General features: G+C 29.5%; 2 protein-coding genes across 5 annotated transcripts in view; both read right to left on the bottom strand.

Annotated features, from left to right (window-relative positions):
* Positions 1-1,590: 1,590 nt before the first annotated feature.
* Positions 1,591-12,834, bottom strand: LOC139095890 (uncharacterized). The gene is made up of 2 exons (XM_070647431.1): positions 12,187-12,834; positions 1,591-4,011 (listed from the first exon to the last, which is right to left on the bottom strand). The coding sequence occupies exons 1-2, from the start codon at positions 12,405-12,407 to the stop codon at positions 3,192-3,194; spliced, it is 1,041 nt and encodes a 346-aa protein (XP_070503532.1). The 5' UTR covers positions 12,408-12,834; the 3' UTR covers positions 1,591-3,191.
* A 1,161-nt stretch (positions 12,835-13,995) lies between these two features.
* The window catches only part of gro (TLE family member transcriptional corepressor groucho), a 104,097-nt gene continuing 99,981 nt past the window's right edge, over positions 13,996-18,111 (bottom strand). For all 4 annotated transcript variants that reach the window (XM_070647388.1, XM_070647391.1, XM_070647390.1 and 1 more), the window contains 6 exons: positions 17,878-18,057; positions 17,569-17,813; positions 17,236-17,485; positions 16,745-17,168; positions 16,487-16,686; positions 13,996-16,401 (listed from right to left, as the gene is read on the bottom strand). In XM_070647388.1, coding sequence (XP_070503489.1) covers positions 16,294-16,401; positions 16,487-16,686; positions 16,745-17,168; positions 17,236-17,485; positions 17,569-17,813; positions 17,878-18,057 — 1,407 coding nt within the window. In that variant the 3' untranslated portion in view covers positions 13,996-16,293. The remainder of the gene's footprint in view (positions 16,402-16,486; positions 16,687-16,744; positions 17,169-17,235; positions 17,486-17,568; positions 17,814-17,877; positions 18,058-18,111) is intronic.

Genomic DNA, 18,111 nt, shown 5'->3' with positions numbered 1-18,111 from the left:
GATGGAAAAAATCTATAATATTGTGAAGACATAGAGATCAAGAAAACAACTCTGGCTATAAGAAGTCCTTCTAGGAAATATTTTAAATTATTGCAAAGATTTTTAATTTCCTTACCATGGCAATAATTTGAGAATATTCTGATCATATTAAACTCATAGAATGAGATAAGAACCAACTTCAGCGATTATAAGGGATGCTACATTTTCAAATAATAAAATTCATAAGGAATATTGGCTAAATCTTAACAGAAATCGATTGCAAAAGATATCCTCAATTCCTTATTCATATAATCATGAAATTGACCCATGTTATTTTATAAGTAACGAAAGGAAAATATTTTATTAAATTTATTTTATATCCTTGCATGCGAAAGTATGAAAGTTCTTAATTCCCAGAAATGTCATTTTCATAAAAAAAAAAAACTTTTTACTTGTCATTCAAGTTAAAGTGAGAAGTTTTATAAAGGGAAAGTAATGATGAGTACCCAAGCAACATCAAAAGACTTTTATGTATATAAAAGAAAACATTTCATTAATAAATCCCTAGATGTCATGAACAGACATATTTTGGCCTTAAAAGCAAGCATATAAAAAAACGTATTTTTTCCAGGAAATCAATGTTTATGCGTATAATTTTTGGAAGGGATAATCAGTATAATCTAATGTGAAAACATTGATATTGATTTTATGTCCTCAAAATAAAGGCTCAAGTCTGTGGAAAAAAAATATAGCAAGCTTGGTAAGAAAGAATTAAAATTCAATTTTCGTACCCTAGGTTTCCCATTTGCATAATGATAAAGCCTAACTTTTGTTGCTTTATTGACAATAACATTTAATGTCTCTATTATTTTATACAATAATTCTAAATAATCCATTTAATCGGAGAATAGGCGTTCAAAGTTGTGAATAAATACACATTAAATCTTGTAATATCTTTATGACAATAAAGAAAAAATAAGTAAAATTAATCTCATTATGATATGACATTAGATCTGAAAGAATACATTAATATTTTTTCAAATGTTATGTGTGGTCTCCTTTTCTCAGCTTCTCCTCATCTCTTATTCTTTTGTGTGTTCCATATACACATCATTCGTACATCATTTCTTGTTTATTCAAAGGCTGAGTAACTGATGGAATTGAATCTATCGAAATTTTTTTTCAGTTCTTTAACCGAATCTGTATATTTATTTTCTTAATCATCTAAGCCAGTGGTGGGCAACCTTTTATTTTTGCCTTAGTGATAAGCCTCGACCAAAATCGCACATGTCATACAGTTCATGGCATTTCTAAATGAACACTACAGTGCGCGACTCACAGGTTGTATATCACTGATCTAAAATGTCATTTTCTTCAACAAATCGTGGAATTGGATTTAAAAATACCTAAAATTTCTATAAAAAACTTCAAAAAATGAAAACAATAAGTTGCATACATCCAGACCCTAAACTCCTGAAACAATAAACTGGCATTGTGAGAAAGCACTTAATGTAGTAAATTTGATGCCGTAAAACATTTAAATTATGATGTATTCTTTCTCAATCATCTGAAATGATGTATAATTAATTGAATAAAAACACAATATAAAGATTTATCATTTCTCACCACAAAAAGATTTATTTGTTATGGAAAGATTGTATTGGTATTCATATTTTATTTATACTTAAGTCTTAAACAAGATCTATATGTATCTTTATGTATATTGGGTCGTGACTAATAGTAAACTATTTACAAATTTATTTAGAAAACCTTAGAAGAACTTTGACAAATGACATATCAGTTTTCTATTTTCCTTTTCAATTTATATTCTGTATACAATAATATCTCCTATTTGTTCAACATATATTAGAATCTAATAAATCAGTTAAACCTTTTGACATCAAATTTTGATGTAATCGGCATAAACAAAAAATTCAATCTACTTATGTTTTTGAAAAAGAATTAAAGAAAAATTTTCTACAAAAATATGCCGACTGTATACATACGAAGTCCATACACTTTGGTACCAAAGAACAAAACAAAAAATACAATTTTATCAATAAAACATTGATGTAACCATATTTTACCTTTTTTACATTAATAAGTCCATTTTCTGTTATTTTTACTGACATTTGATGACTTCGATGAAGGTCTAAATCGAACCATACAGTTTTCTAAATTTAATTTTAAGCTCAATTGATTTCAATTTGTCTCAGATATTGTTTTGATCTGTCTGTATCAATGTGTTAATAAATATTAAGTTCAAATCAAAAGGTACAGTTTTTTTGCAACATTATTTTTGAGAAAAATGTCCACAAAACTATTTTTCTCAATTCTATGAATTATTTTTCGAGTTCTGCAAATTGTCAATTTCCTACCCGATCAGTACAAAATATTCATGACATCCGATTGACTGCTATATGGCGTTCAAGTGGAAAATTTTATGTTAAATAACACAACAATTGTCACTCCCTAGCAGGAATAGAAGATGCTTTCGAGGACTTGCTCATCTCAAATTTACTAGGTAAGCCTGCTTTGCGCAATACTCACGCTCAATTTACTCTGCTCTCGAGAACTACACTCTTTGCCTGTTAGAAAATTAGATGCCATCTGGCAGCACTGTCTGCCATAAAAGATTTGTGTTGATCGGGCTAGTTAACAGAATCACCATTTTAATTATATAATTTAATTCTAAATGCCATTTGATTTTTGTTGCAATTTTTTTCTATGAATTTTTTGTGACACAGCGATGGTTTAGAATTCATATTATTCAATGATCGTCACTAATGATTAACTTCATATTTTAATAAAAAAATTTAAATAATATAAAATCCATCTGCATCATCATAATGCGTTAGTCATGTCTTCAACATCCAAACAATGATTTGGAATAAATCTTTAAAAAAATAATTTTTCTCAAAATTTGTTCCATGTTGCTGCTTTTGCAAAATGGAAATAATTTGAGCATTCTCTAATAATTTCTTTTTAAATCATTAGAATAACCTTAATGTAACTTTATACTTTACTTGATTCATAATTATGTAGATTTTATAACTTTTCATATCAAAAGGACATTCACAAATATTATTAACTACAGTCTCATGATTAATTTATAGAATTTTTTATACTGCCAACTATAATTGACAGTTGAGATTATGGAATGTGTGAGTGTACTTAAATATACTAGAGTATGTTGTGAGGAAGAAATTAACTTAAGAACTGCCTATTTGGATTTTAATATCATCACATTTATTGCGTAAATGTCGATTTACATCAGACGTCACAGGTTGTAAGTGTTTGCGACATGAGAATGCTGCAAGTTCTTTGTTCTGAAGATCATCTTCTTTTTTGACGCCAGCATCGACGTAGTCTAACCACCACGATTTCGTGCAATGAAGTAATAGAAAAAACGTGATGAGAGCAATAATGGCAGCACAAGAACCAAGAAAAATATGATTGGTGAGGATAGATCTGACATTTGCCTCAATGGGAAGTGCATTGATGAGTGATGCTGTCATGTCTAATCGATGATTATATGAATTGCCGATTTCAATTCGACATAAATATCTACCGTAGTGATTTAATGTTACTTGTGTAATTGTCAAATATGATCCAATGATTTGTCCATCTTCTCTATAAACTACTTCTTCATCCATATGATTATCATCATTATTTATTGATTGTATTTTATTATCGTCACTTAAATGATACCATTTAATACTTATTGCAATATTTGGTAATGCTTTCTTTCCAATAAATGCTTCACAATAGAATCTCGCCGATCCATCAACATTTACAAATTGATCGACAGGTTTAAATGTTGCTAAGGGAATATCTGGTGATGAACTTATAACTTTAATGTCAATCTGATGTTCCATTCTATGTGTTGCATTCCGCAGAACACATGTGTATTTTCCTTCATCAATTTTTGAAGCTTTTCTTGTGAATATTGTTTGATTTTCTGCATCTGGATATAAAATCAGTGATGATGTGTCCTCTGATGACCACGGATAACTTTTCCCATCTTTCAACCTATAAATAAATTAATAAATGGAAATGTCATGAATCAGAATAAAATTTAACGAATAAATGTTAATTTGCGTCATGTATCGACTCTTATCTCCAATAAATATTATTATTAATCCAACTAATACTCGTTTATATTTCTAGGAAAATTTAATTTACTGTACGAATCGCTATTGGCAATATAGTCGAAACGTTTGCTATTTTATTAAATCTCATGAATGTAAGAAAAGTAAGAAAACTTTATAATGATTTTTTCGAGTGATTTCATTTTGCAGTTTATTAATTTATATTCCAAGAAATTCAATTAAAACCAAACTCCCAGGCAAGTGAGCTATGCCATCTTGTCGAAGGCCCTTAAATCATTTTAAATTTTCATCGAAATTTGATGTTTCATCACACTTGAACGCTGATCCAAGAAATACATATATACATGTATGCTATATTCAAAATGCGAACTCAATATCGCTTTACAACTATGAAAAAAAAGCGAATAAACAGAGAATGTGCAAAAGGAAGCATAAAGAAGAAGATGAATGAATTCTCAGAAAACTTCTCGAAATTTTTATTCTTTTTTTTATTTTATTCTTTCATGTATGTCAGAAGTATAAAATATGAAAATCTCTAAATTGAGATCAAGCAAAATGCAATACTGGAGGCAAAAAAATCGGAAAAGAAATAAGATCATTGTTCTTTCACACAGCATCAAATAACAGCATGTAAAATTAGCAAATGAACATTATGATTGATACGAGAAATAAATTCATCATTTTTATTCGTGCAATAATTCATTTTATTGGATTGAAACAATCCTAAAAACCTATAATTTTGCAGATTGTGAATGCGTACATCAGTGGTGGACAACCTTTTATTTTTCGAGGCACATCTTAACTATACACTTTGATCGAAACCGCACATGAAATATGATTTATGGTATTCCTAAACAATTTTGGCAGCTTACTGATGTGTCGCGGCACACAGGTTACCCACCACTGGTATACATAATGCTTTTATTATTTCTTGGAAGTTGGAATAAATACGTCATCTTCGGTTATCGATTATATTTAAAAGTATTCTATCAAAGAGATTTAAATTGCTAGAGTGCAATTGTTACTTTCAAGATATTGCAGTCAAGATGATTCAATAATTTCAGTAGATTGGAATCTTTGAAGTGATTTTTCATCAACACACAATAAATCAATTTCCTTTTCGCTGTCGATGTTCATTAACAAGATTTCCCAATCCATGCAGTAAACAACGTGTGATCCATATTTTTTAACAAAAGTTTAAGACTAAAGCAAGGAAATTTGATCAATGATTGCTGAAGAATCTTTAATAAACTTCACGAGTGTAATTTTCATAATAAAATCACGTTCAATTGATGCAGCATGGGAAAAAACGTTAAACATTGCTAAATTTGCTAAATATTATAACAGCATAGGATGATAATCCATGATCCGTAAATAAATATTTTATTGCCTCAAGAGAACATTTAACGCATAAATCATTACTGACAAGATAAATTCTCTTCAATCATTTAAAAGAGGAAGAAATTCAGACGAATTTCCTTGAAATGCAATACATTTGCATGAACAAAATTTAAATTTAATCTTCACACTTTGTTGCTTCACTGAGCAGAGCGGATTTCTAAGAAAATATGAAAAACTTTTAAGTCTTCATATTAAACATTTATCTTTGTTGTCGTATATAATGTTCAATGCTGTAAAAGTGCTATGTATAAGAACTTGATTAGCAATATGTAACTTTTCATATCGGAAAATTGAATCAAAGAACTTTTTAGAAACTTTTTTATCAAGATCATTTTAATTCAATAATTTTACGAAGGTTAAATAAGTTACATGAGTTCAGTTGACATTTAAATCTATGTTAATGAAATTCAATCCAACTTTTAATTTAAGTAGAAACAGGAAGGAAATTTTTGTGATAATTTCTTCAATTTTCTGGGGGTTTTTGAGACACAATTCCCAATCCTTTCATAAATCTCATGTTATTTGCAGTAAAAAATACCACGTGACCGCCTTTCTGCTTGCTGTCAAAAACTTGTGCCGCTCGAGGTCTGAGTGAAAGATTGAAAAATTGCGATGCGCTAATTGCGCTTACTAAAAATGTGTATGTAGGCAAGCAAATCAGATAATTTATATTTAATGAAATACGCAATTTAGTCATCGAAGTTTCTTCAACCAACTTTAACCTTCTACTTTTCTGTTTCTACTGAAAACTTCATTTTCCAAAAAAATATTGTACTCAAAATATTTGGCCTACATTTTCTAGGAATCACTATGAATTGTAAACAGTCCTGAAAATTATATTTTCAAACGAAAACATTGTATAATCTTCCCAAACAGCCATGAGAAAGTGAAGGAAAAAAAATCTAGAAATTATATCTCCAAATATTTGTACATTGTCGGTAACTAGAAATAATTCCAATTGAGATAAAGTTTTTGAAATAATATAAAGTCATTAAGTTTATTTGCTCAACATATAGTATGTTGACGTTAAGTGTATCTCAGAATGTTTACATATGCACATGATTGTTGAAAGAAATATTGTATAATATTTGAGAAGTTCAAAGAAGTTTCATGAAAATTCAAATTTGAATGACAAGAGATTTTCTCACTTCATAAATCTTCTTAAAATGGTTCAACATTCATAAACAAATAGTATAAGTGCAGGTGTGTACAGACAACAATATCAATTTCATGACTTTGTCAACCGAATTCTTTAAACTGATTTTCCATTTCACACATTCCAGTCCGTAGAAAGACTAATTGTTATTGTAATATCTGCATTGAAATGTTTTCTCATTATTTCACATGTAAACTGAAACCAACTTGTTTAAATGTTGTAGATCCTAGAGCAGGCACTAAAGTGCAACAAGAAAAAGAAGAACAAATATAATTTTACTTATCGTATCAATTTTCCACAACATAAAAAAATTTGATTTTCATTCTGCAAGTTCTATGAACTTTGAACTAAACGGCTACTATTACTGTAAACAATAGCGATTAAATATTAGTTTGAGTTATATCAACTAATATTGTAACCTTCTACAAAATTTAGAGTATATTTATAACCTAGTTAAATTGTAGGTTAATTCACTAAAATTGAACAAACATTAATGAATAGAAAGCTTTTAAAGCTTTCATCATGGATATCTATTTAGCATTGTATTTCGCCATACGACTTCATATTTATTAAGCCCTTATTTCAACAACAAGAAATGGAAAAATCCTATATTTTTGCAATATTCCTCGACTTCCGAGAAGCACACTTAACAAGATTTTCATTTTCCTGAGCCAAAAAATATTCATGCACGAATAAAAAATTAATTGGATTCTGCGCACATCTAGCATTACTGTTAGGGTATGATGGATAATTTCTAAGAATTCTTATTTCCCCCAATCGCTCTTCACAAACAAAATTATTCTCTTGAAGACACTTTCTATAAATCTTTGCAAATCTGGAAGGCAATTTGCTTAAATACACACAAATAATTTCCTTTATGCTAATGTAAACAGAATATTTTCAATAAATTGAGATAAAATTTTGTCGCTTTCAAACGTTTCTCTACATTTGAAACATCCTAATAAGTTCCTAGAAATCAGTCGAAATAATTTCATAAAATTATGCAAGTAGGCGTTTTAAACTACTAGATTTTAACCAAATTAATCCATAAATATTAACGTCAATTTTCATGATTTTATTAAAACATAAAAATCTGAAATTTAATATTTTTGGTTGATTAATCAATTCTGTCAAAGTGACTCGGAATATTTTAGTACTTCCGTACATAATTATGTGTAATGGAAACAGCCTTCGTTTGTAGGCTACACGCAATAATTTCATCAAAGAAGTAATTCTGAACCCACTATAGAATGTAGGACTACTGAGTGCAGAAGACTAGCGCATCCTCATTCGTTAAACAATTCAAGGTCGAGAATTGCCCTAGCGTAGCTTTTGTTCTCAATGATACGAATAGCTAAAGGTTTTTTTGATCAAAAATACACAGATATATATTAATTTAATTAGTTATTTTCGTATTCACAAATTGACAAGCAAATCTTTTCAGACCATAAACAGCTACCAGATTAACTTCGTTACAAAACTTAAGATTTTTGAAATGACTCCTACTCTGTAGACTTTATATGACTGAATATAGACAGAAAACTATAAACCTTCAGGTATTTCAATTGCAAGAAAATGTTAACAACAAGAATATTTATTGTAACTACCGTAATAATATAGCTTGACTTTACAACCATTTTAACCAATTTTAATAGTTTTCAGAATCGTTTCATGTAAATACATTAAACATTGTACATTTATGGCCGTAAAATTAGCTGATTTTAATTTTAAAATAATTCCCGATCGGCACAAATCATTCATGACTGCCGTATGCTATGAATAGCTAGATGACGTCCAAGTTGACTGCCATAAAAATTGAAACTTGGATGTCATTTAACTCCCATGGAATACGAGTGCCGATCGGGAGTACATTTAATGAAATCTTAAGTCAATGTTTAAAATTGAGGCATAAACTTTCATATCTTTCATGGCTTTTAATACAATTTAATGTTTTTTAATGAATTCTTTAGAAAATTTATTAAAAAAATATTTCACTTGCAAAAATGTTTACAGTTATAAACCGCCGTAAAATTTTTTCCTCCTCCTTCTTTATGAAATGCTTATGAATTATTACTTGCTTGTTTTCTTGGAAGATGACTCTATGTATAAAAAAATAAATAAATAATTGTATGTATAGTGAAAGAGCGATTGCATTGCAGTATTATGGAAATGAAGCTCACACGATGATTCAATTACAAAATTTGCTTATAGAATTTGATTCCACATACAAGTGCTTTCGCATTCATTATTTAGATGCATTCAATAGTGTGGTTTATGCTCATCATTATGCACATTATTGCACAGCAATGGATGAATGGGAATTGAGGTGAAATGACACGTTTACTAAACAGCTTATACATATTAAACTCAGCGATTGGATGAACGCAAATTTTGCAGAATGTTAAAGAACCATAAATTTCTGAGAATACGGGAAGCAGTCGCGCGATTGTTGTTACGTGATAACTGTTGTATAGGCATACTCAACTTTGTTTCTCTTTTATTTTCTTTCATTCTTTGTTTCCACATCTTATGAAAGTTATTCTTATTATCAACGTTATTGTTGCTATATTTGTGGATATTTCAGTCTTTACTTTTTGCCGACAGTTACTGGTTAATAACACCATTGAATTGCCAAAAGAGTAAAAAACTTGTTAAAAAGCACATTTGATTTATTTTCAGCAGTGAAAGGACACGGGAGTGGATCATCTGGCAGAAACTATGGATTCTATGGATTTTGTGGAATTTGTGGAATTCATGGAAAAATTTATGGAAATCATGGAATTTATGGATTTTTTGATGGAATCAATGGAATCCATGGAAATTATGGATTAATTCGTGGAATCCATGGATTCTATGGATTTTTCCATGGAATCCATGGATTCTTTGGATGAATTTATTGAATTTGTTGATCCTATGGAATTTGTGGAATCTATTGAATCTATGGAATCCATAGATTGTGGAATACATGGAACTATTTTTTAAAAATTCGTAATTTTTCATGCTTTTTTAAATATTTTACTGTAATTTTTCCTTTTACAAATAAGTCCGAAATAACTGATGAGCGCATAAAATTTTAAAACGCTCACTATAATTTTTCCTTATACAAATAGTCCAAAAAATTTGATTAACATTAGAATAGATAGTAATTTTTCCATTTTTGATAACGTAAATGCAGAATTTTGCAGAAATTTTAAAGAAATTTTATAAATCCTATTAGTGAAAATCATTAGAAAATGGTAAATATGATATAAAGATTCTATTTTAGAGTTTTTTCAATGATTATTTCAATATATTCCACAATCCATGGATTCCATAGATTCAATGGATTCCACAAATTCCATAGGATCAACAAATTCCATAAATTAATCCATAGATTCTATGGATTCCATGGAAAAATCCATAGAATCCATGGATTCCACGAATTAATCCATAATTTCCATGGATTCCATTGATTCCATCAAAAAATCCATAAATTCCATGATTTCCATAAATTTTTCCATGGATTCCACAAATTCCACAAAATCCATGGAATCCATAGTTTCTGCCAGATGATCCGGACTCAAAGGACACGTGATGAATAAATTACTTGACATAAAGTTATGCATAGTAATTGTCTAAAAAAGTGACAAAAAATGTCGTTTACGAAATTTTTATTTGTTTTTCTTGGAATTAATTTCTACTTTCTGTTTTTGTTCCTCTCTCTCACGTCTTCTTTTCACTGTGTTGTCTTTTCTGTGGCCAACATGGATCAGCCAGATAGTGAAGAGTGTAATATGGCAACAACAATAAGATATAATTTGATAAGAAAAGCTGATGAGAATGAACTATTGTACATATAAGGATATAATTTTATGACTAAGAATAGAAACATTTTCAGATAGAAATCTAAGAATTTTAACCAAACTCAAGAGTTTCTCTCATGTCTCTTAAGGTTGAAATTTTATGTTCGTATCTCTTTAAGATGCTTCTATTATTTAAGTTTTGTATGTTCTTTTTTTTTGGTATTTTTAACCAGAAAACTAAGCAGAGATAAATGAGCGCCGTCAAAGAAAAGAAAAATAAGGAAAAGAAAGAAACATAAAATGCTTGAAAGTGAGACAATGGATTTCTCAATAAGTATCTTCCCAGTGTGAACAGCAACGAACGATGAGAAAAGGAGAGTTAAAAGAACAAAAAATATGATATTTTGTTCAAGTTGAATCATGTCCAATTTTCATGTTGAGTTTTGAGAGCTCAATTATAAAATTCTAACTATTAAGACCATAAGATGCTAACTGAGGACACTTATCTTCATAATTTTAAGTATTGTTAAGCATCAAAATTTTTCCATGAGAATTTTAAAGACTCAATTTTATTTTATATATTCATCCTGTCAATTAATCAACATAAATTTAGTTAACATTGTGTCAATTCCGTTTAATCAAACTATTTCTATAAATTGATTATGCTTAGTTCAATTGTAACTACGACAACTAAAAGCTCATTAAAGGATCTGTTAACTGTAATTATCACACCTATTTCTAACATGTGCAGGCAGTATAATACAAATTATACATAAGGAATTCTCTGAAAATGAAAATAATGTCGAGATATCCTTTTCACCTCACCTACATAAAAATAATACTTCTTTATCTGATGTTTCGCATCTTTCATATTTCACAAAAAAAAAATGCACACATACACACATAGTTTTATAAACATCCTCATACAAGCTGCATAATTGTGTGGCTTTGTTGCAAATTTTTTATTTTTTTCATCATCTCTTTAGCACATTTTGCTTGTTCATTTTTATTACGGGTGTTGCAAATGTCTGTCTACATGCATTCCATTGTATGTCCATCCACATAAAATAAAAATGGGAACAAAGGGAAGAAAAAAAAATGTTTCTTGGAATTTCGAGGTATATTGGACAGAGAATTAATGGCTGTGTATATATAGCAAAACGAAGTCCCCTATTGAGAAGATGCAACTTTTTTTAAAGCTATTAAATTTAGTAGATCAGAACAATGAGTTTATTGTACAAAAGGAAGCAATTCAAAGAGAAATGAGCAATTGCAATTACTTCAAACGCATTTTATGTGTACATAAACTAATACACAGTTCAATTAGGAAGTTGTTTTCATTTGCAATAAATACATTTCATTAGAAGCTTAAAAAATGTTTTAAAATTAATTTTAAATTGAACTTCGTAGACGAAGAAACGAGAGCGGTAAACTCAATAACACGGAATTCTCAGAAAAAACAATCAATTTTTCCCTTTCTTCTATTTTTCCACTCTCTTCTTCAACAATTTAGCGGGAAATTTTGTTTGACTGACAACATTTCATGCTCTCTTGCCAGCACATGCGCATTGCTTGCACGGGGCCTTATTTTCGTTAGAAATAGCTCTCTTCAACAAATACTCAGAATCATATGGTATTCAAGGTTATCGCACACAAGAAATATCGTAATCAAACAACATGGAAAGAATATTTTTATTTTGGAATGAGTCATAATGTACATGCTTTAGGGAAAAAAAGTATGTTTATAAACACTTACCATTCAATACTTCTGTATCCTTTGGCACAGCAATGGAGATATTTGAAGTTCCCTTCCATTACATATTCTTGATCAATAACCTCTTTTGTAAACTGCATATATGATGTATTAACTGAAGCTCCATAAGTGTGATTCGAACAATATATTTTTGCACTTGCATTTTTCACATATAATACTGTCAAAGTGAGAAACAAAACTTTCAACCTCATATTTACAAGCATTTTATGTTTTTTGCTGCTATATGTTTAAATAATAATCCAGTTTCAGTAATTTTATATCTCAGAAAATTTTTCTTTTCAAATAAAAATTCAATAATTATGGCACGTTCGTAGCTTTGCTGAACTCTCGACATTTACATCACTAAGCACCCGTAAATAGCGCAATTTTTTCCGAGAATTTAACAAAATTATACGCAAGCGGAATTTCCAAGAAGATAATATTACTTCTCTTTCTCACTAAATGTATACAACACAGATATATTTTTTGTTCGTAAATTTTCAATTAAAATTTAGATTTTATCAATAACTTGCAAACATTTTCTGTTTAATGTTTAAAATATTAACGTGTTAGATTTAAAACTTTTTTAAATGATAATATTTTCACTGATAAGTGTTTCCGAGAATTTAATATTTTTTTAAGAAAATGACAACAACCGGCTTGCTCAACAACTAGTAGTAGAATGAAGAAAAATGTTACAATTGCTCAAAGAGAGAATTTTGAGCAGAATATGGAAGTAAGAGAGTGAAATCTCTGGAAATGAGAGGATTCATCAAATCCTAACGGATTTTTAAAATTTAAAATTGTGTCTTGAATAAATTTGAAAATTTGGATATCATGGCCTTAGCAATCAAATTTATAAAACGGTTATTATGTGCTAATAAAAATCACACAACTTTTAATTATTGATTTATAAAATAACATGAATTTATCATTATGAACATTTCTCTTGAATTGAAAACCACAATAATTAACAAAATCATGATAATTAAAATCTCAAGAATTTTATAGTAATGATAATCAATGAGGACATTGCCATTCTTCGAATATATGTCAAGCGATCACTGTCGTGAGGACAACATTTCATCGGGTATCGATCGGGTTGCATTTAAATTTATTGGTAATTTATTAATTCGAGGTAGGTATACCTAACAATTGTTAACTATAAACATCAAGTAAATTTGATAATATTTCTATCAAATGTCGCAAACAGTCAAGAAGCATGCTCATTATTACTCTCATAAAATTGAGTAATTCCGTTGATTAAGTATCCTCATGAGCGCGGTCATTTAGTTTCCCCATACTCTGTTAAGGTGTTCAACGTCCATAGCCATCAATGTCAGATGTATGTTGCATATACTGTAAAGCCTTTATGTTTTTTGGATTGCATAAAATTCCTCCAACGATGATGCTAATTGGTTCATATATTGATCCACTGTGAATCGTAAGGTGTTAATAAAGCGGTTGAAACAGTTTTTGTTCCTGGCCAGTGCGGCTACTTCTGCTCCTTTCTTGTGTTTTTGCTCTTTCTCCTACTCTATGGTTGTATGCAAAGTCATTTTCTCTCTACCAATACTCCTTTTGGTGTCTGATAATTGTTCAGAAAATGTATCTACTGTTCATTTAAGATTTATAGTCACCCTTGTAATCAGTGGAAATCAAACATTATTTTGATTAGATAACGTTATTAATTACTCAAGTTATTACAAAATGAACGTGATTGATGAATTAATAATCCACTATGTAACATCATAACTATTAACAAGTTGTTCATAACACACTTTAGAAAATAAATAAATTAACACAGTTCAATATTTTTAAATCTTGTTTTTATTACAGATTTTCATATTTTTTCTTCACAATGTTTCAACTTTTTGCGTTTCTTTTTTTAAAATGTTTAATTTCTCCTCTTCAATTTAATGTATCTTATCATGTCCAATAATCTGAAATGATTGGTTTTACTTAGTAATATCTTCATTTACAAATTCCATATAAAGTATGTATCAGTTATGTGTAATTTTCATTTAAAAATCTGTACTAATTCAAAACTTGACGCAAATTTGTTCATTTACGATGAATTTTTTTCACAATATTTTCTTCAAATGTGGCAAATACTTTTGTCTGGATAAGATTTATAAAAAAAGAAACAGATATAAATGAAAAAATGGACATTGATTTTCCTTTGACGACATTTTACATAGTTTTCTTATAATTCCTTAAATCAATAATTTCTCTTCATTTTTGATTGATTACATTTAGATGCATTTATTTATATATATTTTATTTTTTTAGTTTAAACTTCTTCTTGTTTAAGACTTTTAAAGTTCAATTCTTTACCCAATTAAATTAATTAATTTATACATCTTGTGTTTTAAATATTTATACTTAATAAATAGTGATTTACCATTCAACTTTTTTTTTGTGGTTTATAACAAGAAAACTGAAAATTTATAAGAGCATTTCCGATTGATACCGAAAGGATTAAAATAATTTTACTCTAAAAGTGATTCTATACCAAAAAAGGAAACTATTCTCGATTGTCGATTGGTTTTGATTCTTGATATTTTTAAACTTTCAACACTTAAATACAGTAAGAAACTATAAACAACATTGAGGTCCAGAAATTTCATTTTTGAATGTGTTCTTCCCACTAAGGATAGTTGGCTTCAAGAGCAACGCTCATGAGCATGATCATCTAGTATATTTAAGGTGAGCATGCTCTTTGCCTGTTAGGGATTTCTCATATTCCTTCAAATTTATAAATTTCTTACAACTCTGAATTTAAGTAAGAAATTCATACTCAAAATTAACTTTCGGTAACATGACTCTAAGGTTCTTCAATTAAAATTGTTTTAAAGCCCTTTATTGTCCTACATATCTAGAACTAATACCGAACAAAACTGATTCGAAAGTATAGCAACGATATCATCAAATTAAATTACAATAAATTGCTCTTATAACTTTTCAAAAGCTCTCATCTAATCTTATCTCGATTTTTATCGCTTAAAGATTGATCTCATAGGTAGTTCAATAGTAAAACAGTATTTTAATCTGGCAAATTTACACAATGAAAGCGATTTGTTATATAATTTTCTATATTAAATATTCTTTTTTATGTGTAAGAAAATGTTTTAGAGATTTATGTTGTTCTAATTCTCAATAAAATGTACTCAATTACATGTTTTAAGAAAAAAGGATTAATAATAATTAATAGAAAGTGAATTCAAGTTTCAACTACAGTTGGTTTTTCAAAAACCTCTGATGTGATTTTAGCTCAAATTCTGAAGCATGAATGTCTTAAACATTTCCGAAAATATTAAAGCTTGAATTTTTAAGTAATTTTCGGAACAAATTTAAGAAATACCTTTAAGATGGCTGAAAATTATCAGTCAAAGGTTTCTGGCCATCAAATAAACTTGTGTAAATTTGAGCTAAATTGACACCAAAAAAAATAGGGTATGAAGCAGAAAAAAAAAAATTAAATTAAATTGAAAAAAAAAAATATAAGAAATAAAAATAATTAGGACATAAAACCTAAAGTGTCATGCAGAACTCTTTCAGAAAACAAAAAAGTTCCGACTGCTTCAAAACAAATTTTTTCATTTTGTTATCTTAAACATTATTTAATTTTAATATTTATAAGTATTTTTATGCAATTTTCTTTTTTCGTTTCTTTTTTTCTTGATTTTTATGCATTAATTAATAATTACAATTGTTTTCATTCTTAAACATCTATACGATTTTTTCTACTCAAAATTTACTTTTGTTTTGACAGTTTCTGAGACGTCGATGAGATAAAAAAAATTATAAATCAAATTTAACATGAAAACTAATATTATTTTTGTTTTTCATTCATTATTATTAAATTAATTTAAGTCACTTTACAAAAATCTTTCATCCTTCGATATTTTCAACAATCACATTGAAGACAATTTGGTCTCAATTATTTACTTAACTGCTGTTCCTCAAATGTGACAATTTTCTTTTTTTCAACTCGAAGTGGATAATTTAATTGCTGTTTGTGTTGTTTCCATTACTACTTCCATTGAATGGTGATATTGAGTGAGAAGAATTGAGGTCCACTATATCACCATCAAAGTTCTCTGGGCGTTAATACATGACTTCATAAACTGTCGCTTTCTTGTCTCCAGATCCAGTAACAATATATTTATCATCTGTTGAAATGTCACAACTAAGCACCGATGATGTTTCTTTTGACTAAAAAATAAGTAATTTAATAAGATTAAAATTCAATTCTTCATGGTACAAACTTAAGTTTATCTAAGCAGTAAGAGATACTTACTTGGAATATACTAGCTCCATAAGGTGTTCTCCATGCATTAAGTAAGTTATCTTTACCCGTTGACACAAACCATTTTCCACAGGTTGCAAAACGTAATGATAAAACACAGCTTTCGTGTAAATGAAGCTGATATTTTTCTGATTTTGTTGCATGAAGTACTTCAACATGTGAATTTTCCATTCCAACAGCCAGCCAATCACCTAAAGAATAAGAGTTATGTAATTTCATGTTAAATATGAATGTTTATAAAACACCTACCCGTCGGACAATATCCCAATGAGAAGATTTGCGAACTAAAGTCGTGTTGCTGAAGTTGTCGTCCCTCTCGAAGATCCCACGATCTCACTGTATTATCTAATCCACCAGTCCATAGTTTAGAACCGCACGGGCTAATATCAATACATGAAGCACCATCTGTATGGCCTTGAAATTGTCGCACAAGTGTCTGATTGTTGAGATCCCACACAGCAATGTTACCATCACTACAACATGAGAAGCATACTTTGGAGTCAGGTGAAATGGCTAAGGCATAACATGCTGGTGCTGCAGATGTTAATTCGGCTTTAATTCGTGGCGTTGGACTTGCCAAGTCCCAGATACTTAAATTAGATGCTTCACCACCCACAATTAGTGTTCTGCCATCGGGTAATAATTTTACAGAGCGAATATAATTATCTCGTTGCTATAGTTATGAAAAAAAATTAGGTAATTAGATTCATTTCTATTGAAATTTATTTATAAATTCTTACCAAACAATCAAGCTGACTAACTGGACTCTTATTTCCCGGCTGTGAAATATCCCACACTTTCACACATCCTTTGCCTCCCGTGTAAACATATTTTGTAGGATTTGATATTGTTACAGCACATACTACTTCCCCATGCGATAATGTATTGATTTGGCGGGCCTGTCTTGGAATTCCTGGACCACTCAAGGCGTCTGGAGGAAAGGGAACTGGTTGTAGATTCCCATCTGATACGACATGAAATGAATATGCACTAAAATATAGAAAAAAAGTTAAGTTTAAAATATTTTTACGGCCTCAATTTCCAATGTGGATTTGAATTGATAAGCTACTCACGGTTTTCCTCCAACTCCAGGTAAAGGCAATCCATTAGTTCTCATATGTGAATGTGGATCGTAGCCAAGTTGTTGAATTCTTCCATAAGGATCTGGTGGTGGTCTTTGATAAGGATCAGCAGGTCGTTGATAAGGTGATGAAGGATATCCAGCTGGTGATGGTATTACAGCTTTTGGTGGGACACCAGCCGTTGAATTTGGTGTTGTTGAACGTGCTTTTGCTCCTGGGGTTCCAGGCTTGTCGAGCTGTAGAATTAAATAAAATATTTAGAATCATTTTTAAGAGTCATCGTTCAGCAGGAACACTTACATCTTTTGTTTTGAGATTTGGCGTTGAACGTGATGAACTAGATCCAGAACGTGATGGTGGACGATCATTATTTAATTTACTAGATCCTGCTTTATCACCATTTCTGTCTCCATTTAATCCAATACTGTCACGATCCCGTGATTCTGAATGATCACCATTTGCTCGAGGTGAAGGTGAACCCTGAAAAAATATTCAATTAAAATATATTTGAAATCAAATTTTCCATATTAATCG

The sequence above is a fragment of the Chironomus tepperi genome, unplaced genomic scaffold, assembly GCF_022539635.2.
Source record: "Chironomus tepperi strain 1889 unplaced genomic scaffold, CSIRO-AGI_Ctep_v1 contig_376, whole genome shotgun sequence".
In the NCBI taxonomy this organism is placed as follows: domain Eukaryota; kingdom Metazoa; phylum Arthropoda; class Insecta; order Diptera; family Chironomidae; genus Chironomus; species Chironomus tepperi.
Note: the sequence above shows the minus strand (reverse complement) of the source record. Positions and strands in the feature narration are given on the sequence as shown.